Source organism: Pan troglodytes, chromosome 2, assembly GCF_028858775.2.
Source record: "Pan troglodytes isolate AG18354 chromosome 2, NHGRI_mPanTro3-v2.0_pri, whole genome shotgun sequence".
In the NCBI taxonomy this organism is placed as follows: domain Eukaryota; kingdom Metazoa; phylum Chordata; class Mammalia; order Primates; family Hominidae; genus Pan; species Pan troglodytes.
In genome coordinates, this window is record NC_086015.1 from 116,727,813 (window position 1) to 116,746,502 (window position 18,690).

At 36.7% G+C, this 18,690-nt stretch overlaps 1 protein-coding gene and 1 long non-coding RNA gene across 17 annotated transcripts in view; one reads left to right on the plus strand and one right to left on the minus strand.

The window, feature by feature from the left end:
- CFAP44 (cilia and flagella associated protein 44) overlaps positions 1-18,690 on the minus strand; it is a 158,535-nt gene that overhangs the window by 112,705 nt on the left and 27,140 nt on the right. For 10 of the 15 annotated variants that reach the window (XR_010155709.1, XR_010155710.1, XR_010155708.1 and 7 more), the window contains 8 exons: positions 17,561-17,663; positions 10,136-10,352; positions 7,961-8,075; positions 4,879-5,043; positions 2,611-2,766; positions 2,267-2,314; positions 1,572-1,671; positions 934-1,028 (listed from right to left, as the gene is read on the minus strand). Coding sequence is in view for 12 of the 15 variants with exons in the window: in XM_009446166.5 (XP_009444441.3) it covers positions 934-1,028; positions 1,572-1,671; positions 2,267-2,314; positions 2,611-2,766; positions 4,879-5,043; positions 7,961-8,075; positions 10,136-10,352; positions 17,561-17,663 (999 nt within the window). In the remaining 3 variants the exon portion in view is untranslated. The remainder of the gene's footprint in view (positions 1-933; positions 1,029-1,571; positions 1,672-2,266; positions 2,315-2,610; positions 2,767-4,878; positions 5,044-7,960; positions 8,076-10,135; positions 10,353-17,560; positions 17,664-18,690) is intronic. The other 5 variants (XM_054680895.2, XM_054680897.2, XM_009446169.5 and 2 more) reach the window with 2 other exon arrangements.
- Positions 4,994-18,690, plus strand: part of LOC104005684 (uncharacterized) — a 35,632-nt gene continuing 21,935 nt past the window's right edge. Inside the window, exons 1-2 of one of the 2 annotated variants that reach the window (XR_002943175.3) lie at positions 4,996-5,083; positions 18,251-18,366. This is a non-coding gene — a long non-coding RNA (uncharacterized LOC104005684). Of the gene's footprint in view, positions 5,084-18,250; positions 18,367-18,690 lie in introns of both variants that reach the window. The other variant, XR_008547064.2, reaches the window with a different exon arrangement.

Consider the following 18,690-nt stretch of genomic DNA (forward strand, 5'->3'; position numbering starts at 1 on the left):
TGGGCCATAAAAGGCCATCAGCTTCTGCCTTTACAGTTGGAACACTAGATCTTGGAGCCCTGAGCTACCATGTAAAAAGTGTGTGACTGTCCTGAGGCTGCCATGTTCTGATGAAACCTAAGCCACATGGAGAGGGTATTAGGTATAAACACTCCAGTTGGCAGTCCCAGCTTAGCCTAGCCTTCAAGTCATCCAACCCAGGTGACAGCCTTGTGATCAAGAAGCCTTTGGATTATTCCAGGCCCAGCCATTCATGTCTTCCCAGCTGAGTTCCCAGACACTCTGAAGCAGAGACAATCCATCTCTGCTGTCACCCGAATCCCAACACAAAGACTACATGAGCAAAATAAAATGATTATTTTATGCCACTACATTTTGAGATAGTTTATTATACAGCAATTGATAAATGGAACAACTCCCTATCTCAGCCTAATTTTTTTCTATAGTTCTTATAATTATCTAACATAACATGTACTTAACTTACTTATTTTGACTACTATCTGCCTCTGCCTCCCTCCCACTAAAGCGTAAGGACCATGAGGGGCAAGTATTTTTTGTCTTTTTATTCACTGCTATATTCCCAGAATCTAAAACAAGGCCTGGCACATTGTCGGCACTCTGTAAATATTAATAGAATGAATGAAATCAGAGTCAGATGGACTCTGATACACAAAGTTCTGTTGGGAAATTGCTTTGCAACATGAAACTGTTACAAATCTACAGGTGGCAAAAAATTTCACTAAAAACAAGACCAAACCCATAACAACAATCATGGTAAAGATTTCTATTACATTCTGACTAAAATAAACTAACTTAAAACTTTTATTATTCCTTAAAATTTTGAGTCAGCAAATATCTATATTTCCAGGAAATAGCATTGATATACCATATTTACCAATAGATTCTGGTAGTTCATTATAACAACAAACTTACCATTCGGGGTACCCAAACAAGGGCAGTACCTCCTTGTTTGAATTTCATCTGGGCCAAAGGAGTTTTGCTAGCAAAATCATAGATTCGAACAGAGCCTATAGAAAGACAGTTTTAAAAGAAAAAAATTATATACATAATTTTTTTAAGTCTTGGCTCACTTTTTACATGTTGAATATTATAACAAGAAATTTCTTAACTAAATCAGTCAATAACTTTCTTTTGTAAAAAATTTCATGTACAACCTCAAACAGGTAATTCATAAACATGAATAATAAAGAAGAAAACAGATGATTGACTGCTGGGTCAATTTCACCTTGCATAGTCCATATAGATTTGCCATAAGTTACGAAGGAAGAAAGGAGACGGAAAGAATAGAAAAAACACAAATGTGGACAATATCAAAACGAGCAGCATTTTCATGAGCAATTTACAGATTTTGTCCTTCTTTTAATCTCTCACAATAACCATGGCTGCTGTGTTTTGTGGCCTCTCCTCTCCACAGCTCAACTCGCTTGCATTCAAGAGGCTCCCCTTTTGGGAAAATCCCCAAATGCTCTTAAGTCAAACACATATAAAAATTTTATTGCAAATAAAACAAAACAAGGCCAGACATATTTTTATTAAGAGTTCCTACTTACAGTCCAAGGCAGTTGTGGCCATGAGATAAGTGAGAGGAGAAACAGCCACGGCTTCAATAGCTCCAGAATGGAAGGAGAAGAGGCATTCTGGGTCCTGGGTCTGAGAATAGATAGACAGCTTACTAGATCTCAAAGACGGAGTAACAAAGAATTAAGATCAAGTTTAAAAAAATGCAAAGATAAAAATATAACACATGTGATTTTATTTGGATAGAAATAAGAAAAAGCCTAAAAAGTTAGAAAGAACACTGGTTCAGAATTAGGAGAACCAGATAGAGTCCTGGGCTTTGTCCTTAATGGCTGTGTGATTTTGCGCAAGTCACCTCAAATGCCAGTTTCCATTTCTTCATCTGTAAAATGAGATGGTAACAGCTGCTTGCCTACTAAATAGGGTAGTGATGAGGATCACATGAGATAAAATACATGAAAATTCTATATATTTATAAAAACTACAAAGTACTATATAATGTTAGGTATTGACACTGCCACTTTTCTGGTAAATTGTGTTATGAGATAGATTCTTTTTTATGTAAAATCATAACGAAAGAGAGAATTCTCAAGAGTAGCACATGTTAGGCAAGTTTTTTATGAGGACCATGACGAAATATGGAGAAAGATAAAGCATACTTTAAAGACAAATAACAAAAGTTTTTACTATGAAAGTTAGGAGAAAATAAGAATAATAGGCAACTTACAATATTTGAAAAACTAAGGTCAAGCTTCCATATGGCTCCATTGGCATCCTAAAAAAATTAAATAGTATTTTGTTTTATCATTTTAAACTTTCATCAAATTTTTAAAATGTTCTTTCTATGATTTATTAAAGTAAGGACAAGCAATAATATCAAAAGCTCACATATATTTTAAAGTATAATTGAAATTTAATAAAAACAACTTCTATATTTTAGACTAAAGCCACACAATAAGCAATCTCATAACACTTACAGTCAAATGGACTTGTAGCCAAATCAATCATACTACTACTTTAATTTTTGGTCCATGTAATGTTAAAGAGCCAAGAGACAAGAATGCAACACACCTGAGCCAACCAAAAGTTATTTCCAGTTTCATTCATTTTTATCATAGAGAAGAGATTCACATTCTTGTCTACTTGAAGTTCATTAATAGGCTCAATCTCCAACAATCCAGTCTCATCTATTACATCAGCAGTGTCTATTGTCTCAAAATCCCATATCTTGTAAAATGAAAAGAAAATACTTTAATCGATCAGTAGTTTCTGAACATTTATTTTCTAAGCCAGAAAAACCCTGATTTTTTTTTCAAAAGTCATTTCTTTTTCTTTCATGAAAAGTAACAATGAACAGGTGTGATAAGAACACCAGCCAAAACCTGACCCCTGAAATTTTACTCTGAACTGAGGTATGATAAGCTATTATAGTTTCCTTTATATTTATAAAGATTAGTGAGAAAGTACAGCCTTGCATAAGAATTCTAATTTATCCAAAACAAATTTTATTTCAAGGTTTCTATTAGGTCTCTTTTTACATAAAGTGGCCATAGGAGTATATGGTTCAGTTGTTCAGCAAGACATTATAATGAACCCTGTTTTCTACATACCAGTAGGCCCCTGGAAGGGGGAAATATACCTTCTTGCTTAATGACTCAAGCACTATCTCATTAGAAGCAAAGAATATAGATGTAGATAAAGTCTCCATTAGAAAATGTTTCTCTTCCTGAATATTAATATTTCACACTTTACTATCTCATTGGGAAAATCTGGCATTTCCCCAAGTGCATACCACCAAACATGTCTCAGTAAGTGAGACAGTAAATGTTACTATCTGACTGTGAGACAGTGAAGTGTAGATTGTTGTTCATTGGGAGAGGAGTCTAGAATACTATAGGAAGAGTGAAGGAGCACAGTTTTACCTCACGGTGGCAGGGAGGCTCAGCAGGACCTCCCCTGTGAGGGGCCAAAGCTCATTCTGGACAGTTCTGGCAACATACCCTGCCATGTGATCCTAGACTGAATAACTGAGACTTTGAGAAAGGAACTCTGGGAAGACTGTCCCATAGATTAGCCTGGTTGGGGGAAGAGGGAAATATCTGAGGGTCAGGGTTAGGGTTAAGGATCAAACTAGGATCAGACTAACCCCTGGGAGTTGGGCTAGGTTTTTTCTAAAGGGTAGGAGGTAAAGATTTACTGTGTGAAGGACTGAAAAGACAAGGACAGACTCTGAAAAGAGAAGCAAGCTTAGGAAATACTGGTGTCCATGAAGGGATCCTCTGTGAAATATTTAACTTCCTTTCTCCTGAGGTTTTCTCCCACTTGGTATTTAGACATTTTGGGGTAACGTATAGCTTGGAAAGATAGCAAATATATCATATGACAAAATAAAGGACACAAAAGATTCTCAGAGAAATGTGTGAAATCTAACAAGATTAAATTTAATATTGTAAATGTAAAAACATACACTGGGGCTCAAAAAGCCAGTGGTAAGAGGACCCACTGTGGGAGATATGGGTTAAACAATATTAAACACAGTAAGCTCAATCGGTGGCAACAGAGTGACCAGACTCTTAAAAAAGAAAAAAAAAAAGAATCTTACTTTTGATAACATTTCTTAAAGAATGTCAATAGAACACTGCCACTTTCTTATGAAAGGCCCCACTGAAAATATCTACCAAGAGGACTACAAGGCAAATCACAAGGCTACAGGTTGACCAGCCACAGCACGATACTCATTAACAGAAAGTGCTACACAGAGTGGGTGGAAGAAGTGTGACAATAGCAATCAAGGGGACTTAGATGCTGGAGCAATGTTCCAGCTTAGCCCAGGCTTTGGGCAAGAGAGTGTCCCCAAGAGAAAGCAAGTGAGTTCCCTAGCATAAGGAGCAAGAAGAATGTAGCATCCATAGGCAAACTCCATCAGTTCACCTCTGGGTGTATTTCTAAGTGGTAACCTCAGTAAAAAATAACTAACAAATGTTCAGCACCTTTGTTCCTACAAAATGGCCCATTCATATGGAGCCTTTTGGAAGGATATGTGGGTCTACTGTTCATCTTGTGCTAACATGAGTTTTCATCTTCTGAAGCTATTATTTCAACAGAATCAAAATAACAAGAGGCCCTCTCAAAAAGTTTCAGTGGTAAAATGCAGTAAATTAATTTTGACAAGAATGCAAATATTTACCACAAGAGAAGCATTATTTAAAGTGAGTTGGCCTTGGGAGTAAATGACTACTGATCTCCTTCACAAAATAACCTTTATGAGAAATAAAACCCTTTGGGTGAGCTACAAGTCTTAAACGTGGGTGCTACCATCCAAGTATCAAGAAAACTTACCCTAACATATCCATCTGACCCAACAGTGATAACTTCACCCTCATACAGCATTATCTGGTTAATGGGACCATTGTGACATGACTTGCTTGTCCCTCGACAGAGCTCCACTTTGATCAGACCACCTTCCCAAAGCAGCATGTTGCCCCATTCTGACCCTGAGAGCACCTGGCAGGTATGTGGAAAAAAGAAATGTGCATTAAAACAGGTAAGTGTACATATTTATGCCTCAAATAGTAGGTGAAAATTATTTTTTAAGGTTATCTTTATTGATTATAAAATTTTTAAATGGAAAAATAAAAAAATACAGAAATGAAGACCTACTACACCAGACACAACTACCAATAACATTTTGATGTATTTCCTTCCAGCAATATGATCAGTTTTACATCTTTTTGATTAGGCTGTATGTTGTTGGTAATTGTTCATGTATGTATACAATAGACTTCTTGGTACATCTCTTAGGACAAAAGACAGGAGTGGAATTAGATGAGAGTCTACTTTTTAAATGTAATACTATCAAATTTTAGATGTTAGATAACTTGTAAGGCCAGTACTGAATTAAGTAGATTATAGCATAATAGTATCCAATTTCAAACAAGGATAATCATCTAAAACTTTTCTCAAATTAGTCTGTTTAATCTGGCATTTTCCCAAGTGCATGCCACCAAATATTAGTTGTTAAGATATTTAACAAGTGTCACAAATAAAGTAATATTTATTGAGTACTGACTCTGTACCAAGCACTGGTTCAGTACTTTATATATGTTAAGTTATTTAATGCAAAAAACCATATGAACTAGGTACATTTATCAGGGATACCATGTACACTTGTGCATGTTGGTTACCTCATTCTCCTAGAACAAACAGCTTTTTCTGACTCCCGCAAAGGAACCATATGGGCCAATGATAGCCCTGACTATTATTATCCCCATTTTACAGAGGAGAACATTGAAGCACAAAACAGTTAAGTAACTTGCCCAAAACTACCCAGTCAGCATTCTAATCCAAGCAAGGTGGCTCAAAACCTCCTATTCTGACTGCACAGCCTCAGAAGGCTGTTGCTAAGATAAACAAAGTCAAACAACTTTATTTTCTCTAGGACCCCTGGGAACTTTTAATAGAGAAGTATTTGCTGGGAATCACCAAGAGGAATTTTTAGATACAAAGGAATTTGACTTAAAAAGTCTTATTTTTATGGAGCTTCTGTACAGACTGATGTTCCATAAAAATGTACTTTGGGAAACTCTATTCTAATTTTTACCTGCATGCTCTAGAGGTCTACATTTCCATTTCCCCCTTATCTAGAGAAACTGATGATTTTATTCAGTCTTTTATCTCTTGGGTCTACCTATTTTTTAACAACCCTACAGACTTTACTGATTCTGTTCTTAAGCCTCAGCCATTTATGGTAGAGTCTTTAGACTTATTTTCTTCTGTCCAGTGATGAAAGCCAGCAGTGATGACAAAAACCTACAAAGCATTCCTTTCTGAAATGTGACTCATATCTAGCTTCCCTTTTCCATTTGTTCTGAGAAGTCTAGGCCCTTGATCATCTCTTTTTAGATGACAGCAACAGCTTCTGTTCTAGCTTATTTCCTTGACTCCAGATTTCCCTTCTAATCAACCTGGCATTTTATGGCCAAATTTGTTTACTACTTCTTTCATTTGCAAGTCTACTCTTCCCATGTAGAGTAGTTCTGCCTACCTATTAAACTCCTTGTACACTAGGACCAAGTCATACTTCTCAACTGAAATTCTCCACTTTTTGCCAACATAAATGGTTAATTCCAATCTGCCCTCTAAAAATTTGATATTTATTTCTAATGCTAAACATTTCCTTCAGTTGCTCTATCATTTAAAATGGCTTATTTCTTCCCTATATCTATACAAATTCTACCAACCCTTTAAAAAATATATCTCATACCAGGTTTTTAACAAGGATTCTATTGATCTTTATCTTAGCTTAATTCTTACAGTATTGAGAATTTGAAGCTGGGATGATTTAAGATCATCTCATGGATTTAGACATATAGTTTCGCCAGCATCCAAGGCTTTTTACTTCCTCCTATATACCATGCTTTTGAATTGAGAATATTCAGTCAGGTAGATGACTAGACCACTTGGTTCCTTAGAGTAATATTTGTGTGCTGGCATTTACTTACAACTGAGATTATCACAAATAATAATGTATAACTCATTCTAATAGGAAGCTATGTAAAATAATGATAGAGAACTAATCCTAATTAACTATTGTTTCAGGCAATATGCCTATAAATTTTATAAGAGAAAGAAAGGAAAGAAACTAACAATATTAAAGAATAAATTAACAGATTACAGTTGCAGTGTTGCAGATGCCTCTATAAAGTGGTTTGCTCTTTCTGAGTAATAATCTGACAATAAAAATAAATGCCACATGGTTGTATATAACCTTTGACCCAATAAGTCTTCTTGGATCATGATAGCAAGACAAAATGGGGAAAAGTAAGTAACATAAATACTGCAACTATGTGACATAATTGAAAGTAACAAATATTTGGGAGGCCGAGGTGGGCGGATCACGAGGTCAGGAGATCAAGACCATCCTGGCTAACACGGTGAAACCCCGTCTCTACTAAAAATACAAAAAATTAGCCAGGCATGGTGGCAGGCGCCTGTAGTCCCAGCTACTCGGGAGGCGGAGGCAGGAGAATGGCGTGAACCCGGGAGGCAGAGCTTGCAGTGAGTGGAGATCGCGCCACTGCACTCCAGCCTGGGCAACAGAGCGAGACCCTGTCTCAAAAAAAAAAAAAAAGTAACAAATATGTCATTATGTTAATATATGAAAATGCTCACATACTTTATATGTGTGTACCATATTTAGTAAAAAGAAAATAGAAAATGGTAGGTAAGTATGGATTATGACAATTTCAGGGAAATATTTTAATTACAATTGATAATTGAAGAAGTAAAATTAAATATTCATTACATTTACAATGATAATATCTGTTATTGGCAGAGCTTGTTAGAATTTTCATATATGTGTGCTTTCATATATGTACTTGAAAACACAATTTTAATATTGTAGAACAGTAGCTGTACTCACCTTCCCATCTGGGAGCTCCATGTAGCCTTCTATATCAGTAGTGATTGTTTTGCCAAATCGACCTAGTGATCCCTGCAGCTTGAGACCTGTGAATGTAAAAGCCATTTCCCAGAACCTACAAACAAGAAAGAGACTGAATGTACCTCAAAGATATTTTATTGATTTTTATTTTAATATGACCCAAACATTTACATATTTCATAGTTGCATATATTATTTCATTCATTCATTCATTTATCTGATTAAGATTTATTAAGTATCTACTACCTGTCCGGCAAGGTTGTAGGCAATGTGAATTCTGCAATGATCAAAACAGGCGAAAAATAAAATTTCCTGCTTTCATGCATCTTATATTTTAGGGCTGTGCTACCTAATGCAGTACCCTCCAGCTATGTGTGACTATTTAAATTTAGATTTAAAGTAATTAACATTAAATAAAATCAACATTTTAGTGTTTCAGTCACACTAGCCAATTTCAAGTGCTCAGTAACTACATGTGGCTGGCAGCTATTGTATTAGGCAGCATAGAACATTCCCAGTCTGTCAGAAAGTTCTATTAGTCAGTATTGTTTTAGAAGACATAAAAGTTTTCCAAAGAATTCTAATTTACTAGCTGTGTGACTTTGAGCACTTTTCTAGATCACCCTGTGCCTTCATTTTCTCAGGTATAAAATGAGAAAATTAGTAACATCTACCTCATAGAATTGTTGAAAAATTCTTAGAACAGTGCCTATCATATCAAAGCAATCAATAAATGTTATTACTAACATTTTCTTATTAATAGTCTAAACAAATGGACAGGATGATGAAGACCATGTAGAAAAAGAAGACCTATCCAAGTAGATATAAAATAGATAATGGAGAGTATCAACAAGCCAATGATACAAAGCTAAAAGCCTAGATAGCCAACATCCTCTCCAAACGAATGGTAGGTCCCCTGATGATATGCTTCCATATACTCTGGGTTCCTTCATAGCACTTCACACATGAAATTAACTGTTCAATGTCTGCCTTTTCCCCAAAGATATGGGGCATAGAAAATACAGATTTTACTAAATAATCAGAAAATATAAGAAATTGGAAAATTTTCACATATAGCTAGCAGAAGGTTATTTGACAATTCCCCAAAGATTACAATTAAAAATCTGCTCAATTAGTCTATATTTCTAATAAATGAATAACAAAAAGACCAGATTTAAATTGAGACAAGAGGAAGTCAGGATGGATAAAAATGTCTTTCTCTTAAAGAGACACTGATAATCAAGTTATGGGAAGCTCTGGGGTGGTAGAAGATTGTTACGCAAATGCATGAGACAAAGTGGAAGAAAGAGAGAGAAAGACAAGATCATTCCATCCTGGAAATACACGAGGGTATGATATAATGAAAAGAGCATGGAGTTTGGAGCAAGACCTAAGATCAAGAGTAGGTTCTGCCACTGTTTCGTATTGAGTGTTCCTTGTCAGGAATGATAATGTGATAATTCTTGTTTTACAGATGAAGACTGAGTTGCTACAAAAAAGAAATTCAGTAGTGGATGTGAAAGCTCAGTATGAATTTGGAAATACCATCCCAATGTTAGTTATTAAGACACTACATAAACTCTTTTAGGAGGTGGAGCCTATAAGAAGGCAGCAGGCTATATTTAAAAATCCTTATTTGGCTGGGCACAGTGGCTTACGCCTGCAATCCCAGCACTTTGGGAGGCTGAGGCGGGTGGATCACATGAGGTCGGGAGTTCGAGACCAGCCTGACCAACACGGAGAAACCCAACTCTACTAAAAATACAAAATTAGCCAAGCGTTGTGGTGGGCGCCTGTAGTCCCAGCTACTCAGGAGGCTGAGGCAGGAGAATCGCTTGAACCCAGGAGGCGGAGGTTGCAGTGAGCTGAGATCATGCCATTGCACTCCAGCCTGGGCAACAAAAGCGAAACTCCATTTCAAAAAAAAAAAAAAAAAAGCCCTTATTTTATCTATGCTGTTTGCAGAAATAAAATCCCACATATCTAATTAGAAAAGGTGCATTACTAGTTAGCTTTTAAAATAACATATTTTAAAATAATTCTAATGTTAACCAAAACAGCAAAAAAAAAAAAAAAAATGTCTCCAGCTCTTAGATCCTCTTAGAAAAACACTCCTGTGATATCTACTGGCACCTCTATTGGTTACCCAACCTACTTGATGTGGCCTGATCCCGATGTAGTAAGCTGCTCTTCATTATCAGGATTGAAAGTAACCTTAAAAACTTCCTGAGAAAAAGCTTTTGTCCTTAGTATGGGTTGTTCTTCTTTCCAGTTCCAGATAGTCAGTGTGTAGTCAGGGTTGCTACCAACAGAGGCCAGCAAGTTACCGCTGTAGTTAAAGTCCACATAAGCATATCCCTTCTCAGTCCCATCTGGAAGGATAAATGGAAGCCTAATAAATAAGGACACATTTATTTCATTTTCAAAAACATATTGTAAAAAAAAGAGAGGGAGTCAGCCCATGGTGATGTAAGAATGCCAAGAATACCCTAAAGGAACAATTCCAAAAACATTCACCATCTTTGGCTTTAGAATGAATTATGTGATATGAAAGGGGAGGGTAAAGAAGTCTTAATCACATATTGCATGAGAAAAACACTTTGAGAACATATTCCATTTTATGACTTGGGGAGAAACACAAACGCATATTAGATAGCAGTGTCAGAAACATTAAAACCAGAGTGACTCCATCTGGAATAGGAGCTGGGTAAAATGAGGCTGAGACCTACTGGGCTGCATTCCCAGGAGGTTGGGCTTTCTAACTCACAAGATGAGATAGGTGGTTGGCACAAGATACAGGTCAAAAGACCCAACTGATAAAACAGGATGTGGTAAATATGCTGGCCAAAACCCACCAGAATCAAGATGGTGATGAAAGCGACCTCTGGTCGTCCTCACTACTCATTATATGCTAATTATAATGCATTAATATGTTAAGGATACTCCCACCAGCACCATGACAGTTTATAAATACCATGGCCACATCAGTAAGTTACCTTATATGGCCTAAAAAGGGAGGAACCCTAAGTTCCAGGAATTGCCCACCCCTTTCCTGTCCGGAAACCTCATGAATAATCGACTCCTTGTTTAGCATATAATCAAGAATAACTATGAGTATTCTCAGCCAAGCAGCCCAAGCCACTGCTCTGCCTATGGAGTAGCCATTCTTTTATTCCTTTACTTTCTTAATAAACTTGTTTTCTTTTTTTTTTTATTATACTTTAAGTTCTAGGGTACATGTGCACAACGTGCAGGTTTGTTACATATGTATACATGTGTCATGTTGGTGTGCTTCACCCATTAACTCATCATTTACATTAGGTATATCTCCTAATGCTATCCCTACCCCCTCTCCCCACCCCACGACAGGCCCCGGTGTGTGATGTTCCCCTTCCTGTGTCCAAGTGTTCTCATTGTTCAATTCCCACCTATGAGTGAGAACATGCAGTGTTTGGTTTTTTGTCCTTGCAATAGTTTGCTCAGAATGATGGTTTCCAGCTTCACCCATGTCCCTACAAAGGACATGAACTCATCCTTTTTTATGGCTGCATAGTATTCCATGGTTATTTGTGCCACATTTTCTTAATCCCGTCTATCATTGATGGACATTTGGGTTGGCTCCAGGTCTTTGCTATTGTGAATAGTGCCACAATGAACATACATGTGCATGTGTCTTTATAGTAGCATGATTTATAATCCTTTGGGTATATACCCAGTAATGGGATGGCTGGGTCAAATGGTATTTCTAGTTCTAGATCCTTGAGGAATCACCACACTGTCTTCCACAATGGTTGAACTAATTCACACTCCCACCAGTAGTGTAAAAGCATTCCTATTTCTCCACATCCTCTCCAGCATCTGTTGTTTCCTGACTTTTTAATGATCACCATTCTAACTGGTGTGAGATGGTATCTCATTGTGGTTTTGATTTGCATTTCTCTGATGGCCAGTGATGATGAGCATTTTTTCATTGTGTCTGTTGGCTACATAAATGTCTTCTTTTGAGAAGTGTCTGTTCATACCCTTCACCCACTTTTTGATGGGGTTGTTTTTTTCTTGTAAATTTGTTTGAGTTCTTTGGAGATTCTGGATATTAGCCCTTTGTCAGATGAGTAGATTGCAAAAATTTTCTCCCATTCTGTAAGTTGCCTGTTCACTCTGATGGTAGTTTCTTTTGCTGTGCAGAAGCTCTTTAGTTTAGTTAGATCCCATTTGTCAATTTTGGCTTTTGTTGCCATTGCTTTTGGTGTTTTACACATGAAGTCCTTGCCCATGCCTATTTCCTGAATGGTGTTGCCTAGGTTCTCTTCTAGGGTTTTTATGGTTTTAGGTCTAACAATTAAGTCTTTAATCCATCTTGAATTAATTTTTGTATAAGGTGTAAGGAAGAGATCCAGTTTCAGCTTTCTACATATGGCTAGCCACTTTTCCCAGCACCATTTATTAAATAGGGAATCATTTCCCCATTTCTTGTTTTTGTCAGGTTTGTCAAAGATCAGATGGTTGTAGATGTGTGGTATTATTTCTGAGGGCTCTGTTCTGCTCCATTGGCCTATATATCTGTTTTAGTACCAGTACCATGCTGTTTTGGTTACTGTAGCCTTGTAGTATAGTTTGAAGTTAGGTAGCGTGATACCTCCAGCTTTGTTCTTTTGGCTTAGGATTGTCTTGGCAATGTGGCCTTTTGGTTCCATATGAACTTTAAGGTAGTTTTTTCCAATTCTATGAAGAATGTCATTGGTAGCTTGATGGGGATGGCATTGAATCTATAAATTACCTTGGGCAGTATGGCCATGTTCATGATATTGATTCTTCCTATCCAAGAGCATGGAATGTTCTTCCATTTGTTTGTGTCCTCTTTTAATTCATTGAGCAGTAGTTGGTAGTTCTCCTTGAAGAGGTCCTTCACATCCCTTGTAAGTTGGATTCCTAGGTATTTTATTCTCTTTGAAGCAATTGTGAATGGGAGTTCACTCATGATTTGGCTCTCTGTTTGTCTGTTATTGGTGTATAAGAATGCTTGTGATTTTTGCACACTGATTTTGTATCCTGAGACTTTGCTGAAGTTGCTTATCAGCTTAAGCTATTCATGACAAACCCACAGCCAATATCATATTGAATGGGCAAAAACTGGAAGCATTCCCTTTGAAAACTGGCACAAGACAGGGATGCCCTCTCTCACCACTCCTATTCAACATAGTGTTGGAAGTTCTGGCCGGGCAATCAGGCAAGAGAAAGAAATAAAAGGAATTCAATTAGGAAAAGAGGAACTCAAATTGTCCCTGTTTGCAGATGACATGGTTGTATATTAGAAAACCCCATCGTCTCAGCTTAATAAACTTGTTTTCGTTTTACTCTATGGATTCACCTCAAATTCTTTCTTGCACAAGGTCTAAGAACCCTCTCTTGGGGTCTGGATCGGGACCCCTTTTCCATGACAATTCCATTAAATATATCTCTTTTATTTCTTCTAAAAAAAAAAAGATACATGTGCAGAACGTGCAAGTTTGTTACATAGGTATATGTGTGCCATGGTGGTTTGCTGCACCTATTGACCTGTCCTCTAAGTTCCTTCCCCTCACCCCCACCCCCCAACAGGCCCTGGTGTGTGTTGTTCCCCTCTCTGTGTCCATGTGTTCTCAATCTTCAACTCCCATTTATGAGTGAGAACACAAAGCATTTGGTTTTCTGTTCCTGTGTTAGTTTGCTGAGGATGATGGCTTCCAGCTTCATCCATGTCCCTGCAGAGGACATGATCTCATTCCTTTTTATGGCTGCATAGTATTCCATGATGTATATGTACCACATTTTCTTCATCCAGTCTATCATTGATGGGCACTTGGGTTGGTTCCACGTCTTTGCTATTGTAAATAGTGTTGTAATAAACATACGTGTGCATGTCTCTTTACAGCAGAATGATTTATATTCCTTTGGGTATATAACCAGTAATGGTATTGCTGGGTCAAATGGCATTTCTGGTTGTAGATCCTTGAGGAATCGCCATACTGTCTTCAACAATGGTTGAATTAATTTACATTCCCACCAAAAGTGTAAAAGCATTCCTATTTCTCCAGAGCCTCGCCAGCATCTATTGTTTCCTGACTTTTTAATAACTGCCATTCTGACTGGCATGAGATGGTATCTCATTGTAGTTTTGATTTGCATTTCTCTGATGATCAGTGATGTTGAGCTTTTTTTCATATGCTTGTTGGCTGCATAAATGTATTCTTTTGAGAAGTATCTGTTCATATCCTTTGCCCACTTTTTGATGGAATTTTTTTTTTCTTGTAAACATGTTTAAGTTCCTTGTAAATTCTGGATATTAGACCTTTGTCAGATGGGTAGATTGCAAAAATTTTCTCCCTCTCTGTAGGTTGCCTGTTCACTCTAATGATAGTTTATTTTGCTGTGCAGAAGCTCTTTAGTTTAATTAACTCTCTTTTGTCAATTTTGGCTTTTGTTGCAATTGCTTTTGGCTTTTTTGTCATGAAGTCTTTGCCCATGCCTATGTCCTGAATGGTATTGCCTAGGTTTTCTTCTAGGGTTTTTATGGTTTTGGGTTTTACATTTAAGTCTTTAATCCATCTTGAGTTAATTTTTGTATAAGGTGTAAGGAAGAGGTCCAGTCTCAGTTTCCTGCATTTGACTAGCCACTTTTCCCAGCACCATTTACTGAATAGGAAATCCTTTCCCCGTTGCTTGTTTTTGTCAGGTTTGCCAAAGATCAGATGTGTGGTGTTATTTCTGAGGTCTCTGTTCTGCTCCATTGGTCTATATGTCTGTTTTGGTACCAGTACCATGCTGTTTTGTTTACTGTAGCCTTGTAGTATAGTTTGAAGTCAGGTAGTGTGATGCCTCCAGCTTTGTTCTTTTTGCTTAGGACTGTCTTGACTGTATGGGGTCTTCTTTGATTCCACATGAAACTTAAAATCGCTTTTTCTAATTCTGTGAAGAATGCTAATGGTAGTTTGATGGGAATAGCATTGAATCTATAAATTACTTTGGGCAGTATGGCCATTTTCACAACATTGATTCTTTCTATCCATGAGCATGAATGTTTTTCCGTTTGTTTGTGTCCTCTCTTACTTCCTTGAGCAGTGGTTTGTAGTTCTCCTTGAAGAGGTCCTTCACATCCCTTGTTAGCTGTATTCCTAGGTATTTTATTCTCTTTGTAGTGATTGTGAATGGAAGTTCATTCATGATTTGGCTCTCTGCTTGCCTATTGTTGATGTATAGGAATGCTTGTGATTTTTGCACATTGATTTTGTATCCTGAGACTTTGCTGAAGTTGCTTATCAGCTTAAGGAGATTTTGGGCTGAGATGATGGGGTTTTCTAAATATAAAGTCATGTCATCTGCAAACAGCGACAACTTGACTTCCTCTCTTCCTATTTGAATATGCTTTATTTCTTTCTCTTGCCTGATTGCCCTGGCCAGAACTTCCAATACTATGTTGAATAGGAGTGGTGAGAGAGGGCATCCTTGTCTTGTACCAGTTTTCAAAGAGAATGCTTCCAACTTTTGCCCATTCAATATGATATTGGCTGTGGGTTTGTCATAAATAGCACTTATTATTTTAAGATATATTCCATCAATACCTAGTTTATTGAGAGTTTTTGAAATGAAGGGATGTTAAATTTTGTTGAAGGCCTTTTCTGCATCTATTGAGATAATCATGTGGTTTTTGTCTTTGGTTCTGTTTATGTGATGGATTACGTTTATTGATCTGTGTATGTGGAACCAGCCTTGCATACCAGGGATGAAGGCGGCGTGATCATGGTGGATACGTTTTTCGATGTGCTGCTGGATTTGGTTTGCCAGTATTTTATTGAAGATTTTTGCATCGATGTTCATCAGGGATATTGGCCTGAGGTTTTCTTTTTTTTGTTATGTCTCTTCCCAGTTTTGGTATCAGGATGATGCTGGCTTCATAGAATGAGTTAGGAAGGAGTCTCTCCTTTTCAAATGTCTGGAATAGTTTCAGAAGGAATGGTACCAGCTCCTCTTTGTATTTCTAGTAGAATTCTGCTGTGAATCTATCTGGTCCTGGAGGTTTTTTTGGTTGGTAGGCTATTAATTACTGCCTCAATTTCAGAGCATGTTATTGGTCTATTCAGGGATTCAACTTCTTTCTGGTTTAGCCTTGGTAGGGTGTATGCATCCAGGAATTTATCCATTTCTTCTAGATTTTCTAGTTTATTTGCATAGAGGTATCTATGGTATTCTCTGATGGTAGTCTGTATTTCTGTGGGTTCAGTGGTGATTTCCCCTGTATTACTTTTTATTGCATCTATTTGATTCTTCTCTCCCTTCTTCCTTATTAGTCTAGCTAGTGGTGTACCTATGTTGTTAATTTTTTCAAAAAAACAGCTCCTGGATTCATTGATTTTTTTGGAGGGTTTTTCTGTCTCTATCTCCTTCTGTTCTTCTCTGATCTTAGTTATTTCTTGTCTTCTGCTACCTTTTGGATTCATTTGCTCTTGTCTCTCTAGTTCATTTAATTGTGATGTTAGGGTGTCAATCTGAGATCTTTCTGGCTTTTTGATGTGGGTATTTAGTGCTATAAAATTCCCTCAACACTGCTTTAGCTGTGTCCTAGAGATTCTGGTATATCCTCTCTTTGTTCTCATTGGTTTCAAAGAACTTCTTGATTTCTGCCTTAATTTCATTATTTACACAGGAGTCATTCAGGAGCAGGTTGTTCAATTTCCATGAAGTTGTGTGGTTTTTAGTGAGTTTCTTAATCCTGAGTTCTAATTTGATTGCACTGTGGTCTGAGAGACTGTTATGATTTCAATTCTTATGCATTTGCTGAGGAGTGTTTTACTTCCAATTATGTGGTCGATTTTAGAATAAGTATCATGTGGCACTGAGAAGAATGTATATTCTGTAGATTTGGAGTAGGGGAGAGCTCTGTAGAGGTCTATCAGGTCCACTTGATCCAGAGCTGAGTTCAAGTCCTGAATATCCTTGTTAATTTTCTGTCTCATTGATTTAATATTGACAGTGGGGTGTTAAATTCTCCCACTATTATTGTGTGGGAGTCTAAGTCTCTTAGTAGGTCTCTAAGAACTTGTTTTATGAATCGGGGTGCTCTGTATTGGGTGTATACATATTCAGAATAGTTAGCTCTTCTTGAATTGTTCCTGTTACCATTATGTAATGCCCTTGTCTTTTTTGATTTGTGTTAGTTTAAAATCTGCTTTGTCAGAGACTAAGATTGCAACCCTTGGTGTTTTGTTTTTTTTTTTTTCCTTTCCATTTACTTGGTAAATTTTCCTCCATTCCTTTGTTTTGAGCCTGTGTGTGTCTTTGCAGGTAAGATGGGTCTCCAGAATTACAGCACACCAATGGGTCTTGACTCCTTATCCAATTTGCCAGTCTGTGTCTTTTAATTGGGGCATTTAGCCCATTTACATTTAAGGTTAGTATTGTTGTGTGTGAATTTGAATAAATCTCTTTTCTATCTTCCACTAGTTCTGTTTCTCTGGAGAACCTTGACTTATGAAATAATGTCACACCTTCTTCAGAATGTTGTTATCCTTGAACATGAAATATTTAAATGTGCTTCTGGACTCACCTCGAAGGATTCTGTATGGTCTCAGAGAAGGATATTCATAGATGATAATATCTGGAAAACTCCCTTTTTCAGCTACTGTGAAATAAGTTTTATGTGGATGAACCTACAAAAGATAAAATTTCACCAAAATATTAAAAGAAAGATTTTTGTATAAATAGTCTGATTAATGCAGTATTTAGCATCCATTATTTCATAATTTATTAGGCTTTACTCTAATAGAAAACTCAAAAATGGGCATCAGATAAATATTTAATGATGGATACAATTGAAACTGAAAACTAGAAGAATACACATTTTAAATTTTACTTTAAGACAGCCATTTCTAACTCTACAATTTCTTTAATTGCCATTGGAAGAGCTAGAACAATGGTTCTCTATCTTCGATGTGCATCAGAATCCACTAAAGAACTTATTAAAATATAGATTGCAAGCCCTAACACCCAGAGTTTCTGACTTAATCTGTCAGGCTGGGACTCAAGAATTTGCATTTACATGTCTAATAAGGTAATTTCTAACTGCGTGATTTACATTCTAACAAGGTGATTTACATTTCTAACAAGGTGATGTTGATGCAGCTAGTTTGGAGACCTTGCTTTGAGAATCACTGAGACGAATTGTCTACCCTACATATAAATCAACCTAAATTTTGTATAGAAAAATTCATGGAATGTATGGGATTCTTGTTTCCAGACCAGGTTACATCACAATTTTTAAAATTTCACTGTGGAAAAAGTTACAAACGAATGTAAACTTACCAGAAGTAAGAAAGATATAATATTTCCAAACCAGACACAGAGGAAAATACAGTAAGTATGCCCTGGATAAACTATTTGTGTCAGTATTTTCAAAGATAGCCATATAAGTTGGATAAAATAGTATGGTCATTTCTGTTATTTTTGTCTATTGGTAAGCCAAATGTGTAGGAAGGGTAAATGGCCAGCCAAAAAATGAAAATAAAAATAAGCTGTTATAAGGATAAGCTATTTAAAACACATATTATGCTTATAAAATTCTGTTTTCAGATATTATTTCACATCTCCTGATTATATATAAGACAAAGAGCCTGGTTCTCAGATATAGATTGCTAATCCTGGTACCCAAGATAACATTATTTCCTTTAAATTTTATAC